The sequence below is a fragment of the Semicossyphus pulcher genome, unplaced genomic scaffold (genome assembly GCF_022749685.1).
Source record: "Semicossyphus pulcher isolate SPU_LCO1_2020_fin unplaced genomic scaffold, fSemPul1.0.p SCAF_16, whole genome shotgun sequence".
NCBI classification, from domain to species: Eukaryota; Metazoa; Chordata; class Actinopteri; order Labriformes; family Labridae; genus Semicossyphus; species Semicossyphus pulcher.
Genome location: NW_027211670.1, coordinates 23,860,961 through 23,888,887, shown reverse-complemented (window position 1 = coordinate 23,888,887; position 27,927 = coordinate 23,860,961). Strand labels below are relative to the sequence as shown.

Genomic DNA, 27,927 nt, shown 5'->3' with positions numbered 1-27,927 from the left:
AGTGTACAGGGTCAAAGTCAGTCTAAGAAATCCATTTCACTGTCCCAAATGCTTCTCTTTAATATCATTTGAATTATCAGTTCAATTCAAATGGAAAATCCCTGAATCCTGAAATCTTACAATGTAGACTCCAAACATGTTAATATTAGCCTTAAAAATAACACCATGTGTAATTCAAATGCAATGAGAACATGACCTCAGTGTGCTTAGTACTAGCTAACCATGGGAGTTACTATCCACAGTGTGTGTGCATGTGGAGACAAAACAATAAATTATAAGACAGAAAAAGAAACAGAAAACAAGAGAACTATGTACAAGAGTCAATATGATAAAATATAATTTTATTCAAACTAAATAAAATCAAATGTTTTACTTCACTATAATGGCCACGAAACCCCAGCAAGCAGAATATGTTTTTCATACCATATGGAAAAAACACTGCCGATTAATATGATCTATTTTCAGAGACGCATTTTAAAAGTCTAAAGTCTGGAACATTATTTTACCGTCAAAACATGGAACAAATTGTCACAAATATATGGTTTTATTCGTAAAAGGGCTCAGCAATTATCTTAAATGAGTGGGCACTTTAATTTTAAACTGAAGGTACTCAATCTGGAGTAAATGGTGCAATTGTTGGGGACTATTTTCAGCAGCGGATTAATACACATTTGATGCTCAAGTGGGTATTTTTGGCAGCAGGACCATGTATGTTAGAAAGAACTTGTAACCCTGCCTAGAGTGTCACAGAAGAGGTAAGAAATAAGATATATCAGGCTTTACAATTTACAATAAAGTCTTTAAATAGATTTTTTTCTGACAATGACCAAAATGTAGAATATCACCAGCCTTATCCTTAAAAGAAACATCTGAATATTATTTGCTCCTTTGCATGTTCAGTTTAAGTCCAGGCAGATATTTATGGACGTGATCTTCTGGTCGACTTCCTGGAGAACAGCAGGGAGTGCAGCAGGATTCCTGTAGCTACGGAGACATTAAGGGACTCTACACCAGGGAACAGCTCTCTGCCAGCCGGGATGGTAAGAAGGGTTTGGCATAAAGGGAGAAGCTCCCGAGACAATCCTTCACCCTCGCCCCCCATCAACAACAGCGTAGGTTTGGTCATCTGAAAGTCCGAACACTTAGTGACAGGAATCTGAGACTCCTCTGCTTCTGCTCCAACTGTGCCAACCACCTGCCAGCCCTGCTCCACCTTTGACCTCAGCATCTCTTCAAGGTTTTCATACCCATACACGCCCATCACCTCCATGACGCCTGAGCTGGCCTTGCTGACCACCGGAGACAACGGACAGCTGTGGTGAAGACTGCTGGCCACCCTGTCCACACCGAGGAAGTAAGCAGAGCGAAGGATGGCGCCCAGGTTCATCGGATCCTGAATCCCCTCCAGGACGAGCCAGAGAGGAACGGTGTTGTGTTTTCTTTTGTTTGCAGAGTCTTTGTTTTCAGTGAGATAGCTCAGAGGACTCGCTTGCAGACAAACTCCTTGATGCACTCCCCCTGAAGACATCTTATCCAGATCTTTTTTGCTGACCCTGTGGACTTGGATTCCTCGCCCATTAGCTTCCTCACACACCTTTAACACAGAAGCCCTATGAGAGGCCTCTCCATCTTTAACAAACAGTTTACGAGCCTTTCTTCTACCCTGAGTGAGAGCCAAGAGGCAGGGGGAGATGCCAAAAACAATCTCCCACTCCTCTGATTTGGAGTCCTGTGTTGGACTCTGTCTCACTGGCCTCTCCCTGTCTGAGGGGAAATCCTCCAGACACAACTTCCTGAGTTCAGATGACATTCTGGAGTCGTCTCCCCTCCTCTGATTTGGCTTCTGCAACACTGGGGTCTCATTTTTCCATGTTTTACTCCGAAAAGACCCCTCACGGTCCTGCAGTTCATCAGTTAGTCTGCGTCGTCTCTTCACCAAAGGTTTGATGCTGCTGCTGCTGCTCTCAAGAAAGGCGGTCACATGGTAGTAGGCAAACTGAGAGCCCACCCTGGTGACTGATACACTCTTGTGCAAATTTCTAGTGCAAAAAAGTAGCAAGTTTTGCTGATGTGCAAAACTCAATACCCACATTTTGAAGTAGGCTAGTTGTGAATATATCAGTGGCTCTAAGACAGGAAGCTGCCCAAGAAAAGCCTGCTTAAACCGCCGGAGAAGTCCAATAATCCATACATATTGAGTCCGCTTTGACTGACATTTACAGTATATCCTTTGTTCAACCTCCAACACGAGCTGTCTCTCTCCTGAACTTGTATTTCTAGCCTTAAATTGAATTCCGCACGTGCCATCCGGCAGCGTAAAGTTCGCTGGTTTACGAACGGATGTCGACTGAGTGTACCTATAAAATAAAAGTCTAACCGTTGGCATGAATGTTTTTTTATTTTTATCTTAACTCGGGAAACAAAGAATGCAAAATGAATAAAAAAAAAGAATGGCTTTAAAATATATTTAATAAATAAAGCAAAAAAGAAATTAAGTAAATACATAAAAAGACAATTTCAACAACATTGGAATGGTTAAAGCACATAGATAGATGTGCATTTTTGATCCTAAACTTAGTCTAAGTCAAAATCCTGTTTGTCCATTGCATATTAATAAGTATTATTTGTCCAGTTTTCCTGTATCTATTAACTGTTTAAAATGTCTGAAAAAATGTCAATGATTTATAAATTACGGTTTTATTTTGAAAGCAAGTTTCTTTCTTTGATTCGTGAACTTCACGTATGTAACGCCGGTAAAAAGAAATTACGTCTCTTTTTGTCTACGTATATACGTCATTTCCCGGAAGTGAAACTATCGCAACACGGAAGTGTCGGAAAGAAAACAAATAATCGTTCGAAATTGTGTTCAGTTGAAGTCGGAAGACGCCCTAAACAGCTTTTAGTTTGAGGATTATCGTTTTCTTACGTCGAGCTCCAGACACAGTGAAGGTAACACACCGCGGGTTGGCTTTCGGACAGCGGGTTTTGACTGTCGTGGTGTTCGGGCTAACATCTAACTAGTCATCATGGAAGATATTGAGACAGATTTGACAGGACAGCCGAAATAAAACACGGCTGAGAGGAGACTTAAGCTTTCCTAATAGGCCTCTGTTCACATAACTAACTGCTGAGTAGTATTTTCCAGTAAAATAGGAGGTCATTGGCAGTAACATGGCTGAAAAGGCGTTAGAAGTTTACTGTTCTGTGTAAAAGAAAGTCCGTGTTATTTATTTTCCAGTGTTGGTTCCAAATGGGAAGAAAAGTTCAGATGCCTCAACTTTTCCATCACAACGTTACGTCATACGTTATATTACATGACATCACTGTTTCTGGTGTGTCAAGTGACGAGGGCTTGATTGTTCGCTTTGCCCGACAAACGCATTAACAATAACACAGCATTTCTCATGGTAAAGATCAGAAAAAAACTGTGAATAGTTTCCTCATTTGAGAAGCTGGAAAGGGTCAACTTTTTTATTTGGCAAATTGATTGACTGTCAAACATGTTTTGTCAAAAACTTATTAGTTATGCAACTTATTGTTCTTAGTATTCTTCAGGTTTTTCAAGTTTAAATTTCTCATTTAACGTTTCGTGTGGAAAGCGACATTCTGGATTAAGTGCACTCACTGATTAACTGACTACTCATGAGAGCAGGAGTGTATTTTTTTTTTCAATCTTTTTCCAAAAGGGAGGAAAAAGCACAGGAAAAATATTTTAAATAAACAAAACCCTCTTGACTCTTCATCTCAGCATTAACGCTGCGTTTTCACCCTTTATTTATTTTCTCGATTTATTATGCAGTCTTTAAAATTTCAGAAAACAATGGAATCATCACTCCCAAAACCCAATGTGACAACTTCACTTGTCATGCCCTGACGAACCAAACGGCTAAAGCCCAAAGACATTAACTTTAAAATGATATAAAACTGAGAACTCATCATTGTCTTCCTATTTGATTAGACTGTACTGATGTTTTCCTTTTCGTGTTTCCAAACAGATGAATTTCCTGTTTGGGTCGAGGAAGACTCCGGAGGAGATGCTGAGGCAGAATCAGCGGGCTCTCAACCGAGCCATGAGAGATTTGGACAGAGAGCGAATGAAACTGGAGCAACAGGAGAAGAAGATCATCGCTGACATCAAGAAAATGGCCAAACAGGGACAAATGGTGAGGCTGAGGGAGATAATTTTTGATTCATGGCGATAGCATGAGTTGTATTACAGAAATCCAACAAGTTGTGTTTTTTAACAGGACGCAGTTAAGATCATGGCTAAGGATTTGGTCCGCACACGGCGCTACGTCAAGAAGTTCATCATGATGAGAGCCAACATTCAGGCTGTCAGTCTGAAGATACAGACGCTCAAGTCCAACAACAGCATGGCACAGGCTATGAAAGGCGTCACAAAAGCCATGGCAACCATGAACAGACAGGTTTGTTAAAACGATTAGTGACTTGCACTACACAGAGGAAATAAACACTAAGCCTCCCGGGTTGACAGTCTTATGTTTGTTTCATTTCCACAGCTGAAACTGCCTCAGATTCAGAAAATCATGATGGACTTTGAAAGACAGAGTGAAATCATGGACATGAAAGAGGAGATGATGAACGACGCCATCGACGATGCCATGGGTGATGAGGATGACGAGGAGGAGAGGTGAGAGATCAGACATCTTTAACTTCTTCCTTTCATCGACATTTATATAACTGTGGAATCGCAATTCCAAGATCTAAATTGTCAGTTGCTTTTAGCCTTTGTCTTCTTGAAGGCTGCCAATCTTACGAAAAACCAAAGTTAGTATAAGGTAGGACTTAGATGCACCAGTTTCCAGAGTTTCAAGACCCATAAAGTCAGGATACCACGGCCTGTACTTCATCAATGTTGACATCTCCAGCAAGTCCCTCAATAAAAGAACAGCAAAACTGAGTCAATGGAATGCTACTTTAACTTATACATCCAGACATACCTGCTTAATCTGATATATTGTAATTTACCCACTACATTTTATGTATTGACTTTTATGATGTGTCTCATGCTCAGTGACGCCATCGTGTCCCAAGTGCTGGACGAGCTGGGTCTTAATCTGTCCGATGAACTGTCAAGTAAGAAATTCAAGACTTCAAGCACAATAAAAATAAATTCTCAGTGTTTCTTCTCACTTTTTTCCCTGTTATTTATGATCTGTTGTATCATTTCAGATCTCCCGACCACCGGAGGAAGTTTGTCGGTGGCTGGAGGAAAGAAGGCGGAGCCCCAGGCCGCCCTGGCTGACGCAGACGCAGATCTGGAGGAGCGGCTGAATAACCTGCGGAGAGATTAAAACCGTCAGACACTGTGGAGGGATTGTTAATACAGAAACAAGCATACTCGAATCTCTGTGTTCAGATTCTTTTGAAGGTATAACTGGCTGAGCAGGGGCGGCTTCAGCAAACAGTGTGGGTTATATGGCTTTCTGTTTGAGGTGTTTTCTTTTTTATTTGTGTATTATCTATTTTATCAAACAAACACCTACAAGGGTCATTATCCTTCATGGGTCTTCTTGTCTCATTTAAGACATTGCCAAAAGATACAAAAAAAGAAAAAGTGAGGATTTATTTCACAGTTTGTATAAATACTAACTCCTCAAGGCATGATGTTTTCACATTTTAAATTAACACTAAAACTTAATATTAAGATGAACCCAAATAAAAGTTAGTGACATGAGTGAGGAGGTGGATATTTTGTATGGGGGACACATTTTGTACATCAGGCTGGTTTTCTTCATGATCATATAAAAACGCTTTCAGCCCAGATGTTTGCCTTTGATGACTTTTGGTTCTCGTTATTTGTGGGAGTTGAGAGCAGTCAGGCTCTAAAGTCACTCACAGAATGGTTTGGAATGTAAAGAAAGGTGTGTTGAACTGACTCTTCACCAGCCTGAAAGCACTCCTGTTTTTCTGCCCGGTAACAGTTCTGTCGGTGATGTTTCTTAGATCAGAAGCATTGTCATCACGATGTTAATAAGGAGTCGGAGGTGTTGTTTTCTTGATAAACTGTCTTGGTTTGATTTTCTTTATTCAATAAACATTTTTTCCAGATTTAACTCACTGGTTGTCTCATTTTAAAATACAATAAAGGGTGTACAATGACTTCTGTGCATGTGGAAGAGCTGCATTCCTGTGGTGTCTGAGTAAAAGTTAAAATTAGTCCCAGACTGGAGAATTTATCTGAACATCCTCAAAGTCAAAACAAAAATGTTGGTACATGATTTACCAGCTTAAGAAGAAAGTAAGTTAATGCTAAGAAACCTTTTTAAAGATTATTTTGTTGGCCTTTTGCCTTTATTAGATCGGACAGTGAAGGGTAACAGGAAATATGGGGATGTTTCGTTCCCCGAAGATGGAGAGGGGATGTGGGGAGTAACAAATTAAAACCCAGGAAGAAGAAGGGAGGAACAAAGTATAAGCAAATTTAAAGGAATTTATTTACAAATTAAAGCAAAATAGGAACACAAAGCGAGCTGACAAAAACAAAAGGGAAGCTGTTCTATAAGTCAAAAGACTATTAAACCTAAAATTACAACTAACAACAAACACGAAGGCCTCGAAGACAGAACACAAGCAAGTTGACGTCCAACACACACTCATCCCGCAGGTGAGGTTAATCACCTGCAGTGAAGGGAGAGCAGCACCCGAGAACACAGGAGAGAGACACACACAGAAAACACAACACAAAACTACAGTCGAACCCACGGTAGATACATCATGGACTTACATGGATCATCTGCTCTAGCAACTTAGCCGAATCAGCACCAAGTTAAGAAACTTTTAATGAATTCCCTTCTTGCATATCATTTTTATGCTGACTTTATAAGGCTCATGTGGCTGTTTCCTTTAGTTGTTGTCTACATACAGTGACCTAGATTAGTTAGAAAATGTATTGATTATTATTAACCTTAAAAAAAAAGACCAACCAGTCTGGGACAAAAGAGCACATCTCTGTAGCCTCCATGTTGTTTCCAAAGTAAGACTTAGAGCTCATGAACAAACAAAGTCTAAAGAAAGACTTCTGAACTCTGTTGTTGAGCTCAGTGGTGCAGTGGTAAGCACTGTCGCCTCACAGCTACAAGGTTCATGGTTTGAATCCTGGTTCGGATGTAGGGGGCCTTTCTTCATGGAGTTTGCGACTTCCTCCCGCAGTCCAAAGACATGCTCGTTGACTGGTGACTCTAAAATTGACCCGTAGGTGTGAATGAGAGTGTGAAAGGTTGTCTGTCTCTATGTGTCAGCCCTGTGATTGACTGGTGATCAGTCCAAGGTGTACCCTGCCTCTCGTCCAATGACAGCTGGGATTGGCTCTGAACAGGATAAGCCGTATAGATAATGGATTGATGAAGCATGAGACTCTGATGATGTCATTGTGATGTCACCAAGGTTATCTAGAATTGGAGACTACAAATCTTTAAAGGAAGCCATGCATTCCAAACTGCAGATATGGACAGGGAGTGTTTGATTAAAGTACTTTCCAGGTGCATTATGGGAAGTGTAGTATTCAACCCACATTCGAGACTAAAAGTCAAACCAAAAACTCAACAAATTCAACGTATCGTAGACATGTTAATTTTATTCCAAAAAAATTTAACTTTCAAAACTGTCAATTTGTCAACATACAATCATAGAACAATATTGAATGTACTGAACACTTTCAACATTAAATAATAAAAAAATAACAGCCATGTTTTATGTACATTTGTTTCGGAAAGCTATGTACACAAAAACAAAATCAACTTTTGTATTTCCAAAATCTGCCGACACATGCGGCCGGCAGTTTGAAGTATTGGAGCTGCAGAAAGCCATTGCATCATCGTGTAAAACAGGTTTCAGCAAACGCAGCGGGGAAGAGAAGAAATCAAACGCAGCCATTGTGAACTGAGATTAACTCGGAGACGGAGAGATTAACTGGCAGCATGTTAGAGAGCAAACTGGTGAACATCGCTAGATCTACAGCTAGAAAGCTTATTTATCGTCTAAATTGGTTCCCTTGAATATCGGCATCCTCAAGGAACCAATGCATACACATAACTTGCCTAATATTTACTGATGTAAGCGTTAAGATTGGAAACACGGAAATTAAGATCAAGACTTTGTTATTATCAGATCGCCTTACGAAGAGGCAGCAGTGCTCACTGAACAGAGCAGCCAGAAGTCATGCTTTCAAGAACAATACTTTGTAGTTTTGTAGCCCGATGAGCGGAGAGTATTCTCCATTCTGGGGTGAAGCCATGCTACCATTTTAAAACAGCTAGAGTCCATGCAACTCACATAGAAAATAAACTAACAGAAACAAACAGGGAACAGAACGTTGGCTATCACGCCAAGTTTACCACCCGTCGAATTGTTCGTGCGGTTGTTTTTTTATAACCAGGAACACAGAACAATCATTTGTTGGCTTTTCATTTTTTCTTACATTAGATTGACTAGAATGCTTTTTTTTCCAGATGAACTCATGCTGCGTGTGGCTCAAAACTCCTGATATCACATCAAACATTGATAAAATCGTATTTGAAGTATAGGCAATACACAGCACGATACAGTCAGATTGACATGTTTTTCCACTTAGGCAGAATGAGTGGTTGCACAACCCAGAACATAAAGTTGAAGCTGTATCGCTCATGTCTTACACGTTCAAGCTCTTCAGAATGGCATCAGATCTTTTCATCCTGCTGATGATGCATTCAAAGTGACTGAAACTCCACTTTTTGGTGATGAAATCCTTCTCGGATGGCACAGCTGCTACAACATGTTACAGAACATGCACATAACCGTTAAGCTGCAAACACGTGGACTGTAATCTGGTTGCATCAAGCATTTAATCTCCCTTTTCGAAGTGTAAATGAGACCAAAAATATCAAGGGCGCACAATGGCGCAGCTTTCTCCCATCCTTGTTATAATATTGAGCAGAAGATCAGCTGGTCTGCGGCAACACGTTGACACTGGAGAGTCATGAACTCTCTGAAAGCAACAGCAGATATATATATATGTATATATGTATAGCAACTGGTGACTTGTCTTCCCGAGACAAATGGGATGTTTTGTAATCGGGGCATGGAGCGGCATCTCTGCACTGATAGCGCCAAGTGGATTTCACTTCCGACAGGTCCGGTGAGGCGTGTGTTTTTTGGGCACCTCGATGCGACATCGGCTTCGGTCATCCAGCCAAGGCAGCTCGAAGTTCCTGGAGGAAGGATAAATATTTTACTTTTGTTAGTTTATAGACTTAATTTTACTGCAAATGGTTGATGAATTTAAATCATATGCTGTAGCCTTCAAAATGACCAGATCTCCATCCAGTTTAAAGGGTAGATAAAATATTGTTAATCTAAGAATGTTCATTCAGATAGTTTAGGCTGTAAATGTTGTAGTTTGTGGGATCAGCTTGCTCCTTATTTGGCTCCATTTCCTGCATTTTACAATAGCCAGAGAAATTCAGAGGCTGAATCCATTATTGTATGAATCCAGCCAGCCTGAGCTCATCGCACAGAAACAGAAAATCATGAAAAGCTCCAACTTACTGTTGTAACATTTTGGGCAACGGTCGGCCAAACGCAACCACAGGCAAGAAGGGAGTGATCACTATGGTTTCAACTGGAAGACACAGAGTAAAAAGAAATACGTTAAACTGTCTTGAATCTGTTTAAAAATCAATGCTGCTGTTGGATATGAAGTTATGTATACGCACCATCTTCAGTGTCGGGGTAGAAGGATGAAAGCTCAGGCTCGGTCTCCGTGACGACTTTCTTCCTGTTCATGCGCTGCTGCAGACGCTGAAACATGCGCTGCTCTCTGATTCGCTGGATGTCCCATCTGAAACACACACAGATTCATAAAAATGTAAGGAGGAGAAAATAAGACAGTACAAGTGACCAATCTTCGCACCATCCCACACAGGACAACAGAGCTGCTGAGTCATGCGTTTGCTTCACAGCGGCAAGAAATGACTGATTATTTGTATCCTGCAGATTTCACAAAAGGCCGGGAACTTTACCTGTTCCACAAATTCCATCCGTAGCAAAGCAATAAAAATATCAAATCTCCTGTATTTATTACATGTTTGTGATGCAAATAATCACATTATTTATCCTTTGCATGGCTTGTTTGCACGTTGTGAGCGTTTAAGTTGGCAAAAACAAAACAAATAGTAGCTTCAGTTGTGCTAAGTTTTCTTTTTCAAGGTCAAATATAAAAATACAGTTTCAAAAGTAATCTTTGAGTAACAACAGCACTATAATGGGTTGACAAGACCTTCCTGTAATTCGCATTACATGGAGTGAATAAATAGTACCAGCAGATTGATCGACAGTGACAGTTTAAGCCTACTGACTATAAATAAGATATTTAATGTTAAAACTACAGGCTTGGACTGACAGTTTAGGATACTTTTATCAATTACAAGAACATGTTAAATAACATCTCAGATCTATTTATGTAAGTGAGTGATTTATACCTTTTTCTCCTCTTCTCATCCAACTCCAGCTTCATGTGGCGTTTCAAAAACACACTGTCGTCCAGCGGCTTTAGGGAACACAAATTCACACTTGAAAATCATGCGTTTAATACCCTAGGATGTGATGTGAGAGAACATTTCAAACTAGAGGTAAAATTAACATTAAATATTCATTAACTGTCTCACCTCTGCAGGGTTACAAGAGGAGTCCTCCTCCTCCAAGGGCTCTATGTGATTTTCTCTCCAAGATGGAACTGACGTGTGGGAAGAATGAGGCAGAGGAAGTTACTCACTGATAGTGTGTGCAGGACATTTGATGGATATAGTGATTAAAGATGGGATATAGGTTAGGCTTACAAACAATCAGCATATCATGTACTACATGAGGAGTCCACTCACTGGCCACCTCTTCCTCCTTTTTAGGGGAAGTCTCACGCAGAGGGGACAGAGGAGGTTGGTTCCAGCAACAGAGGTACATCTCTGTAGTAGACATGAAGGGCAGATCTTCCATCTGACAGCTCAGCTCAGGCTCCTCTTTGCATGGGAGCATAATGTCCCTTTCTGCCCCTGATCTCATAGGGACTGTACTCTCTGGGGTTTCCTTACTGCGCAGCTCTCTTTGATTAGGAGAGCCGGGCTGAAGCTCAGGCTTCTGGGGGCTAAGTTTGGCACTTTTACCACGTGATCTCTGACCTTTTGGATCTCCAAAGCAAGATTTCCTGCATGTGCAAAGAATAATAATAAAGAATTAAAAGCTACGACAATGTTACAACGAAATTAAGTGATGAAAACGACTTCTTTTAGACAAAATCTGAAGCAATACATTTAATGGACTGTTGTTTCGCCTCTCTAAAATCAGCTTTGTTACCGTGACTTGATTTAATATCACATGTCCAACATTGGTTATTGTAGTTTTACCTCTTTTGACCCTTGCCACCTCGACTAAAGGGGAGCTGAGTGGCTGGGTTGGCCTGTGGACTTTCCTCCATATCCAGATCCCACATGTCCTCTTTGTCAGGGGTCCATGGCTCCAGAGGCTGAAAGAGGCGCTTGTCACGCGGCGGGTCCTTCCTTGTGAGCTGCAGGCGACGCTCCATGCGCTCAATGCGTGCATGCAGCTGCAAAAGAAGAGGAGATGAAACCTATATGCTTACAAAATCAACACATTATAACACAGAAATGGAGGTTATAATATTTGCTTAAAAGTGCTTTTACATACTGTCTCCTTGTCTGCTTTGAGCTCATCTATCTCCTTGTCCTTTGACTGCAGCTGTTGTTGCTGTTGTTCGATGAGGTCCAGTTGGAGGAGGAGGATCTGCCGGAGGCAGTTGGCCTGTGTGTGGGGATTAGCAGGGGTCTTCCTGATGTTCCTCCACTTGCCCTCAGAGGAGAGTTCAATGGATGCAGTGCCAAGGACTCCAGGGACGACCCCCTTCACACTGTCATCAGCACCACCATCCTTGGGGTTATTGTTCACAGCCATCTGAGGGTTATCCATAGTGTCAGCAGAGAGGGGTTTACCTTTCACTGGGGTTCCCTCACCCCCCATTTGTCTGACAGGGGACAAAATCCCCACAGTTTTATTGTCTCCTTGAACTCGTTCAGAAACTGTGGCAGCGAGGGAAACTTTGCTTGTCATGTAATTCTGGTCTAAGTCCTTTGATTTGCTCGGGATCTCGCCCCCCTGTACGTTTTGAACATTTAAAATAAAGTCGCGGGACTCCCTCTTGAGGCTCACAGGACTCAGAGTGGCGGGCCCGAAATACTTTTTGTCGAAGTCGATGGAGTCAGTGTCCTGCTTGAACCCTGTATTTGGAAACAGTGTGGCTCTCAGCGTCATGGCGAACACGACGACTTCTCATCCTGCAACGCCTCGGCGATGCATTTCAACCACTGCTGCCTCCCATGAGGAGTTCTGTCCTACAACACAAAGACAATACAGACATTTGTACTGTTAGTGTTGTATGTATAACTGGAGGTATATTGTCTCTGAGGTAAAAAATACTACATATGCATCAGCAACTAATACTTGGACAAACCGAATAAAGTATAACACACATCGTGTGCCTGATCCCGGGAATCATTTTCCTAAAATCGTTCGGTTTGAAATTCAAGCTAAGCTACATTAGCACTGCAGTAAAAATACACAGGCGCTAATTCTGAGACGAAATAGACATGCTGGGAAAATTTAAACCCAGTAGTGCGTCATGGAAGACATTTTACAGCGAGGGCTTGAAAAAAGGACTCGGGAGTGGCTGTGCAGGACACTGGCAGCAGCCATCTCCTCCATTTTGGTTCTCGCGAAATCATGAAAAACAATAACAGCTAGCTAGCTAGCTAACGTTAGCCGGCTGGTTTAACCAACAAAATGCGGGTCCGGAGAGAAGTGGTTACAACGGCCGAGTCAAAATAATCATTTTTCGGAGATTCAAGTTCAAAAAAGCAAATATTTGTGTATTTAAAGCTTACCTCGACTATAATGTAAGTCCACCTGCAAGTGCCTTCATGTTCCCTCCTCAAGACTTGTTTTAAAGCGCCGACTACTGCGCATGCGTAATTTGTTAGATGGCCATTTCTTGTGTTTTGAAGGTTTTGATCAGAAGGGCGCCAGCGGGGGGAGACAGAGAGCTGCAGTAAATCTTAACATATAGCCATTTTACTGACATAACACTAAAACTACTTATGCAAGGCAACTAGTCATACAACACTAACATTATGCTATTTAAAATTAAGTACTCTTCCCAAAGTTTTCCTGTTCCTTCCCATTCACATTTCTGAGGAAACTAAATATAAACTGATTTTTTGAATGGATTCCAGCAGGGTAAACACCACCTTTTTCAAAGATTTCTCTATTTAAAGTAAAAAAAATATATATATACTTAAAATCTAAATTCATGTATCAGTTCATACACTTGATTATAGCTACTTTATATGTTTACCCTTCCTCTTGGCCATCTAAATTTATGCTGCTGTATTATTAAGTCTTTTTAGCCCCACAAAAGAAGAAGAAGGGGAAAAAAAAGAGACACACCCAGGAAGTTACATGAACCCTTCCTGTAGGCATGACAGCTTTTTCCCTCCAAAAATGATTGACTGGTGAGCAAACAAACAACATATGTAAGTAGAAAAATGTTTTTTTATGTGGTTTACTTTGATTCATAAATTTGACTGTGTAACATCTTGTTTTGTACTACAGTTCCAACATTATGGATGCATTTACTGATGTGAATCAAGAGGAATGGTGACCTTATTTACTAATTTCTTATAGCTGAGTAATCTCTTTTATTTTGCTCTCATGTAAATACAAAAATGATCCACTATTGAGTAATTTTCATGCTTATAAAACGTTTTAACTTACCAGGGACTTAATGATCCATTGCCACCATCACTGTTTTGTTTCAAACAGACTGAAAGTAGTAATTTTTTTTGCATCAAGAGACTTAATTCTTACACATAATATGTTGCTTTGAATCATGTTTGACTCTCCTTCACACATTTGGTTTTAAGCTACAATTTTGACTTATCTTTTTGGCCATTTAGAGTCCTGTGTTATGTCCAGCAATTTATTATATTATTCTTGTTCAGCTGTGATTTAGTTCACAATTTTCTCTTTCACCATGAATATAGTGTTGTTTGAGCTTGGTCATCTCTATTTCACCTTTTCTCTCTTAATTTGCTCGCTTCCATTAATATGCTGAAGGTTGAATTTCAAAAAGCAAATGTATCTTTAATCGTTAATAAGAAAAGGCAGCTTAAGCTGTGTAGAATTAGCCCCATTTCATGATTTCATTGGATAAAAACTTATGTATAACTTAGTGTTAGTATTTCTGATTCTGATTCTTTTGAACTGGAAACTGGTTATGTCATGAAATATATCCTCTTATATAGTGTAAAGTTTTATTACATTTTTTGTCCTATTTGTCTTCTTTAATTCGGTGATTTATTCTGTCGCATGGTTCAAATTTTACATGGTCTTTAAGAATAAAGCCTTTAATAATTAAAAATAAAACTGCCCTGCAATATTCGCCAAGACACCAGGGGGCGGTATGAAATATAACGGGGACATCATTAACCAGGAAGTACACTACTTCCTTGCACTAAAAAAGGAACAGTTATGCTAAAGTAGCATTATATTTCGCCTAATCAACATACGTTTCCTAAAATTGTACTTTTGGAGTTTAATTTAACCGTGAATTTCTAATCTGAAACTTAACGTTAAGGGCAAAGTGCGTGTTGAGCGGAGAATTGTGACAAAGGCAGGAGATACCCTCGCACTTTGCGTTTGTTTGGTTATCTTAGTTCTTTCCTGCCGTGAAAGACTCTTACCTGCCGTGAAAGACTCTTACCTGGCGTTACTCCACGATTAACGCACTAGTCGTTTAAAGTCTCCGTTTTCAAAGTTTGCACTGACAAGAGGCAAAATGCGGAGAGGTGTCGGTGCGGGAGCAATTGCCAAAAAGAAGCTCGCAGAGGTAAGTCTGAGTACAGATGATACTGAATATTTGTGTTTTTGTATTGACTCATAATGTTGGAGAAGCTCTTTCACCTGTGTGTTTTTGTGTTTAGGCTAAATATAAGGAGAGAGGAAATGTTCTTGCAGAGGACCAAATTGTCCAAGTGAGTTCTTGTGTCAAGAGATATAATTTTTGTTGTTGACAACAATAAAAACATGACTTATTAAGACAGTTATTCAGTATGTCTATAGCTGCCATATGTGTATTTTTGTGTACATACATTATTCCACTTTTGTCCTACTGTTGATGAATATTTTACTCAACTAAAAACTAATATATATATATATATATATATATTTTTTCGTTTCTCTTAACTGCCAGATGTCGAAGCAGTTGGACACCTTCAAATCAAACCTCGAGGAATTTGCCAGCAAACACAAACAAGAAATCCGGAAGAGCTCACAGTTCAGGGTTCAGTTTCAGGAAATGTGTGCCACCATAGGAGTTGACCCACTGGCCTGTGAGAAGCATTTGGAATATAATCTGTTAAAGCCCATCGTTTTAGAGGTCACTGTTTTTTAAATTTCAAATTCACTTTTTAACCTCTCTGTCTTATCCCCCCCACCACACACACACACACACACACACACAGCTGGCAAAGGTTTCTGGTCTGAGATGCTTGGTGTCGGTGACTTCTATTATGAGCTCGGGGTACAGATTATTGAAGTGTGCCTGGCCCTGAAACACAGAAATGGAGGTTTGTAATTTATTTAAGAACTCAAAACTTAGTGTTGATTTTGTTTGACTAGAAAGAATGAGATGACGAAAAGGCTTTGTTATCAGAGGTGGCTGTGTTTAGATCTCAACTCAATGTCAACATGGCAATATTATAAGACAATAATAATCCAGTCTTAAACACCAAATAATGTTGCTGGCTTTTAAATGTTGATGTTTATTTTCTTTCAGGGCTTATTACTTTGGATGAACTCCATCAGAGAGTGCTAAAGGGAAGAGGTAAATACGCCCAGGACGTGAGCCAGTAAGTGTCATTATTTAAATATTTCATGGTTAAATGCTCTGTTTTTATTAAATAACTATTTACACATCTATTATTCATTCTTTCCTTACTCATCTAAATGTAATTTTAATCATTTAATGCCTATGTGTCAGTCCTGATGTGTGTGATTATTAAAATAGTTGAATATGTGCTTCCCAGAGATGATTTGGTCAGAGCCATAAAGAAGCTGAAGGTGATGGGTAACGGCTTTGGGATGATTCCTGTTGGCGGTTCTTACTTGGTCCAGTCAGTCCCAGCAGAGCTCAACATGGACCACACCGTCGTTCTACAGCTGGCCGAGGTAAAACGCAGCCCTGCCATGTGTGAATTAAACCCACTCTGTATGTCTGAATGCCAGCAGAAAGATTCTACAGCTTATCTGCCTAACAAAGGGTCTGTTATTCCAAAAAGAAAGGTCATGTTTGTTTGTTATTTACTTTGTTCACTTCTAGAAAAAAGGCTATGTCACGGTGAGTGAGATCAAGGACAGTCTCAAATGGGAGAAGGAACGGGCCTGTCATGTCCTGGTGAGTAAACATCAACTCATTTCAGGTCACGTTATGCGAGTTTGACTCTTAAACATCTGCAGGGTTTTTCAGGTCTTGTTTTTGTATCTGGTTGTGGGCTGTCACACCTATATGACACACCTGTAAAGTTAAACTGAGATTGTGCGGCTTTTATGCACTGATACTACTGCTAGTTAAAGTAGCAGGGAAGTTCATCGCCTCTTAATAAGGACAGTTTCACTTTTAGAAACTTGAATTACTTTACAGTGGCAATCATTTGAATTTGCTGTGAGTTTTTTTTGTTTCTTTTTATACGGTCCAGTCCTTCTCTTTTGTTATGATTTAGCGCTACATAAATAAAAAATGATTGATTTAAATAATGATTAATCCTACACATTGGAATTATTTATTATGGAACTGTGAACTACTGAAAAAGACAAATAAAAGGCATTTGATAATAAATAATTCTGAGTAATTTTATCTCAAGTTGTAGATAGTGAACCTGCAGTTACCCTAACGCACCACTCTCATGTCTCCAGGATCACCTGCTGAAAGAAGGCCTGGCCTGGCTGGACTCTCAGGCAGCTGGAGAGCCTCAGTACTGGCTGCCCGCTCTCTTCTCAGAGCTGACCTCTCGTGATGTCACACCGGAGGAGGCCAATCAGATGACACCTTAAGAAACACTGACAGATTTAGAGACTTGGTGGTAAACACATGTGCCTGGTGACGGCATCATGTGATGGCGCTGGCTGGTTCACTGGAGCTGGCAGGTCAGGCGAACTCTCCTCTGAGGTCATTTTCTGGACGTGAGGAGGGAAAACTTTCCTCTGTGACATTAACGAGTCACAGAGCGCTGCTTGAGTTCCAAAACACTGCAGATAAATTCAGTGTCTTCCCCTTGGTGTCACGGTTTGTGGGTGTTTATGGAAAAACCTTAATGTACAGAACGTGTATTTTTTTTGTATAAACAAATCATTTTAAAGAAAAGACTCAATCTGCTGCTTTTAACCAGTTTCTTTTTATTATTTCGACAGGGTCATAAATGCACTTACATTTATTCATTTGAATTGTTAAGTGACGATTTCCTTTTTTACATAATCAACAATTCGTTCTGTCGTCCTACATTGTAAAATCAAAAGAAACCAAAGGTAATAAACACTTAAATCAGCATGATCTTCTTACCGTTAATCAGAGTTTCAGTGCAAAGCCAGACTGTTAAGATATTAAGTTTTAAATCTCCCATTGTTAGTTTAAATCATAGTTTAGTCCACTTCCTTGGTTTAAGCATAGTTTAGCCTATTTATGACAGATCATATTTACCTTACAGCTGTTTATTTTCCAAACTGTACCTCTCATTACTTTATACTTCAAACAATCATTGTAACTTCAGTGCAGAGGCTTTCAGGGGTTCGAAACGAAGTAATCCCTACCATCATTTTTGTACATTTTGTTCTATAAAAGCGTTGTGTTAGGCGGGGAATCAAACATCAGTTCTCCGTTTAGAACAGACAGAAATGTGTCCAAAATATCCTGCAAACAGCGGACAACAGATTCATTATGTTGTTTATTATCTCAGCTAGGTGTAAGCCTGGAGGCGGTCATGCGCTCTGTCCTGTGAGTGTCTGTCCACAGCTGATGTCACATATCTTTGGATCCATCAGACTAATATTTTTTTGGCTAAATCACCTCTCAGGGTTGCATTGATTTCTTTATAAACACTATGATTATGATCGATTTAAGTTAGGCACAATATAAGACTAGTGCCAAGCATGAGGGAAACGTCATTAAAAATACAAAGAAAAATATGAGAAGAAAAAGTTTAAGCTAATATGTGACTTCAACAGCCTGATGTGTTTCAGACAAACACGCCTGCTCGTGTTCAGACAAGAACATTCAACATTTTAAAACTTAAACTTCTTCTGTTAGGTAAATGAAAAGTTTGTGTTTTTGGGCATCAATACAGAACCTCTATAAGTATAAAAACATGTGAAATGATCTCCAGCCCGGTTATCTGCTAGTTTGCTGCAGTTGTTCCAAAGCAAATCCACTTTTATATGCAGTCCTGTGCAATGACAAGATAACATTAGACCAAAATAAACAAGGACATCATGTACGCTGGGATGGATTACATAACTCAGGATGGTTTCATGTCTCTGCCAGCTGATTCTGACTGGACAAATAATGTTAACAAATTGTGTTAAAGGTCGGAAACCCTCTCAAAAAATCTCCAGTATGCTTTGAAAAATGTAAAATAGTCAGATAAAGTCATGTAAAACATAACATGAGTATGGTTACACAACCGCCCAACTTGTAAGACGTTATTCTCCTCCAGACATCCACATGACACCCGACGCGACCTTTTCGACCCCGTGTTTTTCTCAGAGCTCGTGTCCGTAGACGTGATCCTCAAACACCGACTGCTCCATGTTGTCGCAGATCATCGTGCAGAAGGGGCAAACTCTGTGGCTCTGCTCGTGCAGCTCCAGTTCGTCTGGGGTAATTCCAGGGAAGCTCTCCTGGCAGTGACGACACACCAGAGACGCCTGGGAACAGAAATAGAGGCAGAACATTAGGAGTGGTAACAGAAGAGGGAGAGGATTATGTTTTAAACCAGCTGCTAAAATAAACTGTAAACAGACGAGTCACACTCGGGCTGGAGTGTGAAAATCACCTCGGGGTCCTGCTTCTTTAACCCTGATATGTTTGAATACAAGTTCATTCAAGAGTCCATTTTTAACCACCTTTTATAATTTCATCTGTGTGTCATTGAGATATTTAAGGGCGTCTTAGCGAACACTGACTGGAAATATTAAGTTAATATAAACACTTATTAGCAATAGGAATTGTGTCGAGTGCTGGGATAGGAAACAAAGTATGTTTGGCCTCAACATGAGTAGGGAGTTGAGCTGCAAAGATTTTTGGATAGAAGAATCAAGAAAAACTTAAGACATTTGTTTGTTCTCTTTGGCGGCACCTATGGTGATAAACAGTAATTGCGGGAGCACACTTCCCAGATATCCAGACAGTGCTGCATGTGTGACGTCCACGGTTGGCTCCGGTTGTAACTCTTGATTTTCCTGGCTGACGGTCGCTTTCCTTTTCAGACTGTTTGCTTCATCTGAGCGTCGAGTTTGTTTCTTCTTCTTTGGATTTTCACTTCTTGTTGAAGTTGTATCTGTAGTCATCCATCTTTTCTTTGTCTGTTCAGTCATAGTAGATTACTGTTTACTCGCAACACTTGCAGAGAGCGGAAAAGCAGCCGCTTAGCTCCGCCTACCCTCTCTGGCAGACCAACCACTGCTGGCTGATGGAAAACACCATAGGCTCAATCACCGCGATAGATAGTGACTTAACAGACATTTATTTCACAAACTCGACTCCCGCCCTGTGCTCTCATTCCACACACTCTTCTCCCCGTATTTCCTGTCTGTCTTCAGCTGTCCTCTAATGAAGGCAAAATGGCCCAAAAAAATAAACTGCGGTTAGCACTGTCGCCTCACAGCTGGAAGGTTCTCAGTTTGGACGTAGTGATCCTTTCTGTGAGGAGTTTGCATGTTCTCCCCGTGCATGCGTGGGTTCCTTCCGGGTACTCCGGCTTCCGCCCACAGTCCAAAGACATGCTCGTTAGGTTCATTGGTGACTCTAAATTGCCTGTGAGTGTGAGCGTGAAAGGTTGTCTGTCTCTATGTGTCAGCCCTGTGACTGACTGTTGATCAGTCCAGGTGTCACCCCGCCTCTCCCAATGACAGCTGAGATAGGCTCCAGCCCCCCCTGTAACCCTTGGGTTAAGTGGTATAGATAATGGACGGATGGATAATGCAAACATGATGATGAGCCCTTCAGTCCATACACTGTCGTAAATGCTTCACCTTTTTTTCCTGAGAAGTGTTTTGACTCACCTCTTCCTCTGGCTGTGGTTGTGGTTCTGGTTCAATACTCGCTGCAAGAAAAGGAAGTCGGTATAAATCTCTCATCTGAAAAATCTCTGGTAAGAAAGCATGCAAACTTCTTGGGTTTCATTTTAAGGGAACTTTATTTTGAAGGGATTTATCGTTAATTGTCTTTAGCTGCTTTGGAAGCCGTCTGGTACTCACCTATGGTCTCATAAGGGTGCTCTTCCTGTTCAGATATCTGCGGCTGTTGCCACTCATAGCTGGTGGAAGAGGTGTACGATGGCACGCTGGGGTCAGGATGAATCTCTGGTGGGTCTGCGGGGGAAGCGGCCTGGAGCTCAGCATTGAGTCTCCGCAGCCCCTCGTTGTCTCTCATGAGAATCTGACGGAGGAAATACAAGTGAACAAGCAGCCGTGGACACCCTGAACCAATCAGAACGGACAGTTTAGTTTACCTGGTTTTCTCTGGTCAGCTCTTCTTTGTCTTGTCTCTCGAGCTTCATTATGTCCTCGTTCTCCTTGATGATGATGTCTTTATCTTCGATCTGTCCACGTGCCTCTCTGAGCAGCATCTGGTAAATAATTAAGAGTTTTTAGCACACATAGAAGCTGACTTATGCACCATGTGATATTTTAGCATAAATGCAAACAACTGAGAGCGATTTCTTTCCACTGAATTTGAATGTACACCGATCTCCGCTGGGTTTAGCATCCTGTATTTACATTTATTTACACTTCATCTGCTTCTGAAATTCTTGAGATGCTGAAAAAGTTGAGATTACTTTGTCACACATGGGTCTGTAATTTATCAGTCCCACATACACCCTCCCGATGCTGGCAATACTCAATGGGTCCGCTAATGGCGAAAACATCCTCGGCGTTTTGTGTCGCTGCCCTCACAGCGCTCTGAGTTGAAAATAGTTCAACTTTTGGAACATCTCTTCTCCCTCACCGAATTAAAATTAAAATAAAATCAAGAAGGGGTGACGAGCTGCTGCTAACACCAGGACACCTTCCTGTCTGTTGTTTTTATGTTACTTTGTAAAATTTACTTGAATAAAAGAACATTTTAGGCGATTTAAAACAGACTCAAAGGGGACACATTTTAGCTATGCAATCAATTTTCTATTATTCAAATGGGTTTTTAAATCACGTTGATGAAGTTTGTTTCCTTTAAAAAAGTTAGCCTCTCCTTCCTCTTGAAATTTGGAAGCAGAAGTGGACACAGGCCCTAAAGCAAAAAATGTAGAATCATCGGCCCCAACAAATGTGCTATTTCCCCCTGTTTCAGTAACAATTGATAAAAACTAGTCAGTAGCTATTTTAGGATGTAACTAAAGTCTTCTTTTTGTGATGAGACTATTTTTTTGTGAGCTGTTTTTGAAGATTTACATCCCCAATGGGAAACCTATGGACTCGGGTTAGAGGCAGGGAGGGAGGTCAGGAAGTACCAAGAGTTTTTATGTTTTTATAGACATTCACATACTTTCTTCCCTGCTTTATATTCCCCCATTTCAATATTTTGTTCCTTCTACGGAACTTCGAGAAGTTCTACATAAACAAAGTTTGCTTGCTGATTGTGATTGGGGGTCATTGTCATGTTGAAACAGGAAAGGGTTGTCTTCCTATCATTGTTCGTTAAATGTCTTTGTTTGATGTAGAAATAGGATTTCTTTCGTCATTGGAACTAAAGAATCTTGCTTAAAAAAAGCAAAGTCAGGGTTATAAGTAAAAAACTTTTCCACAAACGACACAAAGGCCTAGATTTTGTCTGATACTTAACTCACCTCCTGTTTGCTCGTCGCCTGTTCGGCCACATTATACAAGCTCATCAGTCTCTTCAGCTGCTCTTTGGTGTCCTGCAGCTCTTTGTCCAGATTCTCTGCTCGCCACTTTGCAGTTTTGGACGACTCCTTCTCAGCCAACAACTTTGCCTGAGTGTCCTGTAGCTTGCTGGAAAGAGTCTTATACTCCACCTGAAGGAGACAGAGCATTAAGCAAAGGAAAGTAATTCAATATCTTTACAAGAAACAAATATATTCGTACCCTCAGCTCGTCGTCTGGACTGTTCTGCAGTTTCTCCATTTGCGACAGCCTCCTGGTTAACTCCTGGTTCTCTCTCGTCAGGTCGTCGATGTTCTGTGTGACGCTTTTCAGCCTCTGTACATCTTCAGAGAGCCTGCCCTTCTCTTTCTCACTGCTCTGAAGGTCCACCTGCCACAGGTAAAGCACACCTTTAAATACAGGACCAACAAAAGCTCTGGTCTGGATCCAAATATGTAATCCCAAATGAGTTACTCTGCTTTACTTGCAAAGAAGTTAAAAGTTAGAGGTTTGTACTTTTACCAACACAGTTTGCTTTAAAAGGATGAGATTAATCACTCTATTTCTTGTCAACAAATCCCACTTAGAACAATACCAACCATGATCTGTCGGGTAACATCATGATCTCTTCTTCCTCTGTGTCATAGAGCTGTATTGTTCTTAACAGCTATAAATACCCACGAGTGAGCCACACTGATGCACTGGCCGACATGTTCCTTTATAACCAGTGTGTGTTTGTTTGAGAATTTAATCTGAAGGGACTTCCTGGTTAAATAGAGGTTGAATACAAACAAAATGTGAAACAAAATAACCTCAATTTAAATCAAACTTCACAGATTAGATTTAGACCGAGACAGGGGATATGATTCCCACCCGCGCACCCATTTACATACGCTCATTATTATTTGGGTCTCATGATCCCACATGGGCCAGCTTATTAAATCCTTGAGATGTGGTTTAATCTTAGGAAAAGCTAGTGACTAGGCTGAAGGTCTCTGTGGTTAATTTGGACTTAATCCCAGATACAGCATCCCGATATGGATTAATACACCATGAAAAAAGTCCCCTACACATGCATTATTTCCTCCTAAAGAGAGCGGCTGGTTTAGGAAATTATGAGCCTTCATTAAAACCTAAACTACATATTTTTGTATGGCCTGAGTTAAAAAACAGGATACAAAAGCTAGGAAGTATTAAGAGAGTGGACTTTACATGGGGTTTAAAAAACAGAATATAAACACAAAAAAACACCCACAGTGTATTGGTGATTTGGTCAACTAACAAAAAAGAAAACTCAAAATCAAACCAGCCGCTGGGGCAGGGGGAGAGTGGATCGTACCAGGATAAAACAAATTATACAACAGTTACATCCAACCAAGTAATCGGATTGGGTAAGAGGCATTCCATGAGTGCTGACATAGAGTACATCATCACTGGGACTTTTCCCTCTGTGTATCACTCCACCTCAGCCGGGTGTTTTGAATACTATTAATTAACATCACAGCGGACTGTGTATATTTACAATGATCAAGCTGGTACCTCTGAATCACACAGCAGACTCTGATTTCACTGGTTGATACATTTAAACAAACAGATACATGTACATGATAAAAACAGCTGATCTGTGGTCACCTGGAGACACAGATTGCAGGAGGATGTTTGGGTTGCTTAGCAACGGTCCAGTTTCAGTTAAGTTGTGAAACTAGTTGAGTTGAGGGAGCAAAAATGAATCTGTTGTTGATTATTACTGTTTACTACGAGGCCTATTTGCCGCTTGTTTAACTCGAGGTCGTGATGTCGTACTGAATATCATCACAGCTGTGATTTGGTCGCAGATAATCACATCACAGTTTCTTTTTTGTCTTACAATCAGTGATAATTGGCATGCTCATGTGACTTACGCCGTGACCTCCTAAATAACTGTTCACCTTCCTGGTGCCCGCCCACCCTATCTTACCTGTCCACATGTACACGTCACCCGGTGCAAATACTACTGATTCTTTCAAAATAAAAGCCTAAATACTCAAATATATTATAAACACAAATGGTAAGTAAATCCTTTATCTTCCCTAAACAAAGTAACAAAAAATAAATAAATAAATGACTAAATGTAAAATAACACCAATAATAAAAGCTCCAACAAAAGAGTTAAATATCGAAGCAGATTTACCTGTAGGAGCTGGATGCTGTCTTTCATTTTTAACAGTTCTCTCTCTTGTTCTCTAAGATTGGAGTTCAGCCTGAAACACACAAAAAGATTAGTGGAAACATCATGTGACACGTTCTTAAAGTTGTCATTGACTCTAACGATTTGACTCACGTGGTAATCTCCACACTTTGAGAGTCGACCCTCCCCCCCAGCTCCTCGCGCTCCGCTTTGAGCTGTTTGATCTTCAACACAGCGCGGTCGTACTTCTCCTGAGCGTGTGTCTGAAACAAAATGAACAAAAGAAGCATTAATACGACATTATTATTATTCATCTATCAATCAAAGCAATCACAAAAGATGCAGTAGTTTGATGCCGTGTAGAAGCATGGGATCATGGGAGTTGTTGTCTTTATAGTTGATGTGAGTCAGGCAGAAAGCAGGCAATGTTGATTTAAAGCTTTTATGTTATGCTAATTGATGTTTATTCCTGTTGTGTTATTTCTAGCTAACTGATGCATCATGAGGTGTTTCCATGGAAACACAGGCGACAAAGTAAAACGCACCTTGAATTAAAGAGTTTTTCTTGGCGTAAACATTGTTAAAAACATTTGGAACAATGCAAGTAAAAACACAACCACATATATAACACAGAGGTAGTTGTTGTTAGACTTTTAAATGTTTAAGTTTTACATTCAATTTTAACCAGCAGATGAAAACGATCTCACCTCTTTCTGTCTCGCTGCTGCGTCTTCACACAAGCTTTGACTCCGTTTTTTCCGCTCCGTCTCGTCCTGTTGCTGCGTCTGCTTTGTCATCTGAGTCATCTCCTCCTAGAAGAAACATCAGAGTTAGGTTTCCACATTGATATAGAGTTTGAATTTCACACATGGATTAAACACAAACCTTCAACTGATCCATTTCTTTCAGCTGTTGCTGTAAGACGCTGTTTACGCTTTTATTTTGCTCCTTCATTTGATCCAGTTCTGTGACCAGCTGACCGTTTTCTTTCTCTTTCTGTTCATTCTGCTCCTGTAGAAATAAACCGAGCGGTGTTAAACTTCAAAGTTCAACCCTAACTAACTACTATGTCTATTGCACAATGTGCACAATTAGCGTATAGATAGGCATACCTTCAGAGTGGTGGCTTCTTGCTGTCCCTGCCGTAGAGCGCTCTTTAAGGTCTCATTTTCCGCCATTATCTGATCCAGCTCTCTCTGCAGTTCAGCTTTCTCCCGTACGCTCTGATCGACCTGCTCCTGAGTTCAACAAAACACATTAAGTCAATAAGAAGCTTTATTTACCTTTGCCCTCAGACTTGATATAAACTGTTGTATCTTTTACGTGTAGAAAACCAGTCAATAAACCTTTTGCTAGTTTAAAAACACTGTTACTAGTTGGTTTAATCAAGTATTTCCTCAATAGTCACACAGAGCAACGCTATCAAAGGAACAGACACACTGCAAATGATTTCTTTCTCATTTGATACCTGTGTTGTGATAACCAGGAGGTCATCGTCCGGGCTGCTCTCCAGGCACGTCCCTGCTGGGTTTCTGAGGCAGAAAGAAGTGCTGGCTCCTCGGACTTGGCCGGTGCTGTCGACATAGCAGAACTGGTAGAACTCGATCTCATCTTTAGGCAGGTAGTAATCTGACAGGACAGGAACAGATTAGGGACTGAAAGAGAGCACGATCCAAGAAGTCCAAGAATATTACACTTTCCTAAAACACTCCAACACTTTTCTTATTGAGTCATTTTTTACTCAATAAAATGTTAGAAATTGGGGACATTGCGCATCACAGTCTCCCAGAGCACAAAGCTATGTCTTTAAAAAGCTTCTTTGGTCCAAAACCCAGAGACTCTTCATTAAATATAAAAAATGACATCAGACAGCAACAAATCATTATGTACAATAAGTAGAGACCGCACAAAATGTTTGACATTTTTGCCTGAAAAATGACAAATGAAACAATTAATCTTTTATCCCAAAAATGGTCAAATTAATTACTATTCAAAATGTTGTAAAAAGGCCCATTATGTCTTTAAAGCATGTGCTGTAGATGTGGCAGAATGTGCTGAGAAAAGACAGACTAGTCTAAAAGACCATAGAGAGAAACTTAAAATATATTTGACTCAAATAGAAACTGACTGTCTGCTGGACTTATCAGCTAAATGGAAAACAAAATCTAACTCCATGACCTGACTGTCCCAGGCATGAATGCACTGAGAGGCTATGTCAACAACACAAAGCCAGTGGATCAGACTTGTGTAACAGCAGCTTTATAAAAAACAGATTGAAGAAACTGCAACATAAATTTATGTTTATGTTTTTACACATCAGACACTCTGAGTTTTCAGAAACCTCTGACAGGATGTTTACGCTACAAACATGACCAAGCATTACCCCCCAGCATGAAAGTGAAACTATATTTCTTGCCTTTAAAAACAGCTTGCCTCGTCACCGACTCCTGTCCTGCCACATCCAGGCATGGCTCCACCCACACAAAGGTATGATAATCTTTTGTTGTGCTCCACCCCACCTGTTCAAGAAAAGTTAGCTTAAAAAAAAAATGTCTGAGTTACATAAAAAGCAAATCTGTCGTGATATCTTACCTTAAAAATGCCCACCCAGTCCCTAGGGTTCGGCTGAAAGGAGTCAGTGAGGGTGTAGCAGCAGGTGACGGAGGTTGAAGGAGGGTATGAGTGAGGGATGTCCTGAAACACCACTTTGGAGAAGCTACGTGCTGAGGAGTCAGCAGCCTCTGTAGGGCTCTCCATGCTGAGTAAATATAATAAGACTGATGAGGAAACAACATTGCATGTGTCTGACTGATGACAGCAGGTGCTACAAGCTGGTGTGTGTCATTACAGAAAGCAGCACCAGTGATTTAAATTCCTACTTCCTGCTGATGTTGTTTTTTTTGTTTTTGCGCACTTACAATCTCGGTTTTACTTGTTTCCAAACTGATTACACATCCACAATTAACTTAAAAACACTTTCCCGGAGCTAAAAAGGCTAGAGATATGTATTCAAACGTCTCCTTTACCCAAGAGATACTATTTAATCTGTTGTAAAAACTTTTAATGACAGTTAGCTTAAACAATAACATTAATATAAAGAAACCGAAAGTAAGAATGCTAAAGACCGCACCCGAAACATTATATAACTTATTATTTGATAATAAACACTGATATCACTACAAGCTGTCTTTACAACACTTAAAGTAGGATAAAATGTTTGGATTAAGACAATAAACTCACATGTTTGCTGTCACTTGACACAGCAACGCGATCAGCAGTCAGCTCCGCTTGCCAGAACCAGGCGCTGTGCTGCATTCAGGTGCTCCTCGGATATTTGTACTGCCAGGCATGTAAACACGACGTAGCACTTCCGGCGCGTAAAGTACAAGTTTCCAAAGCAAAAGTTTCATTAGATTTGCTTCTGTGATTTCCTGCAGAAGTGTTACATTACAGTGAACAATATTATCATATTTTACGAAGAAAATGCTACAAATAAACCTCTAATCAAAATGTGATTCCAAAATGTCCGTCGTAGTTTCTTCAATGAT

At 40.4% G+C, this 27,927-nt stretch overlaps 5 protein-coding genes across 6 annotated transcripts; 2 read left to right on the top strand and 3 right to left on the bottom strand.

Moving 5' to 3' along the window:
* Positions 1–324: 324 nt before the first annotated feature.
* On the bottom strand, positions 325–2,299 carry mrm1 (mitochondrial rRNA methyltransferase 1 homolog (S. cerevisiae)). Its single transcript, XM_069664955.1, has one exon. The coding sequence runs from the start codon at positions 2,090–2,092 to the stop codon at positions 920–922; it is 1,173 nt and encodes a 390-aa protein (XP_069521056.1). The 5' UTR covers positions 2,093–2,299; the 3' UTR covers positions 325–919.
* Positions 2,300–2,812: 513 nt separating this feature from the next.
* On the top strand, positions 2,813–6,077 carry chmp2a (charged multivesicular body protein 2A). The gene is made up of 6 exons (XM_069664418.1): positions 2,813–2,949; positions 3,996–4,163; positions 4,248–4,427; positions 4,521–4,651; positions 5,036–5,097; positions 5,194–6,077. The coding sequence occupies exons 2-6, from the start codon at positions 3,996–3,998 to the stop codon at positions 5,313–5,315; spliced, it is 663 nt and encodes a 220-aa protein (XP_069520519.1). The 5' UTR covers positions 2,813–2,949; the 3' UTR covers positions 5,316–6,077.
* A 1,500-nt stretch (positions 6,078–7,577) lies between these two features.
* Positions 7,578–13,019, bottom strand: msl1b (MSL complex subunit 1b). Of its 2 annotated transcripts, none has more exons than XM_069664410.1 (9): positions 12,948–13,019; positions 11,698–12,398; positions 11,397–11,596; positions 10,836–11,197; positions 10,665–10,732; positions 10,479–10,546; positions 9,714–9,838; positions 9,547–9,619; positions 7,578–9,209 (listed from the first exon to the last, which is right to left on the bottom strand). In XM_069664410.1, exons 2-9 carry the CDS (start codon positions 12,316–12,318, stop codon positions 9,119–9,121), a joined length of 1,608 nt encoding a protein of 535 aa, XP_069520511.1. In that variant the 5' UTR covers positions 12,319–12,398; positions 12,948–13,019; the 3' UTR covers positions 7,578–9,118. The 2 variants fall into 2 exon arrangements, with proteins under 2 accessions (XP_069520511.1, XP_069520513.1); XM_069664412.1 differs by having other exon boundaries at positions 10,878–11,197.
* Positions 13,020–14,527: 1,508 nt separating this feature from the next.
* Positions 14,528–17,623, top strand: snf8 (SNF8 subunit of ESCRT-II). The gene is made up of 8 exons (XM_069664209.1): positions 14,528–14,950; positions 15,045–15,095; positions 15,314–15,452; positions 15,585–15,689; positions 15,899–15,971; positions 16,149–16,290; positions 16,442–16,516; positions 17,035–17,623. The coding sequence occupies exons 1-8, from the start codon at positions 14,900–14,902 to the stop codon at positions 17,170–17,172; spliced, it is 774 nt and encodes a 257-aa protein (XP_069520310.1). The 5' UTR covers positions 14,528–14,899; the 3' UTR covers positions 17,173–17,623.
* A 249-nt stretch (positions 17,624–17,872) lies between these two features.
* Positions 17,873–27,699, bottom strand: calcoco2 (calcium binding and coiled-coil domain 2). Its single transcript, XM_069664208.1, has 15 exons — positions 27,620–27,699; positions 26,972–27,137; positions 26,796–26,898; positions 25,848–26,008; positions 25,492–25,617; positions 25,265–25,390; positions 25,087–25,191; positions 24,533–24,642; positions 24,383–24,452; positions 22,435–22,602; positions 22,176–22,364; positions 20,844–20,960; positions 20,590–20,770; positions 20,395–20,435; positions 17,873–19,038 (listed from the first exon to the last, which is right to left on the bottom strand). Exons 2-15 carry the CDS (start codon positions 27,134–27,136, stop codon positions 18,874–18,876), a joined length of 1,827 nt encoding a protein of 608 aa, XP_069520309.1. The 5' UTR covers position 27,137; positions 27,620–27,699; the 3' UTR covers positions 17,873–18,873.
* Positions 27,700–27,927: the final 228 nt, after the last annotated feature.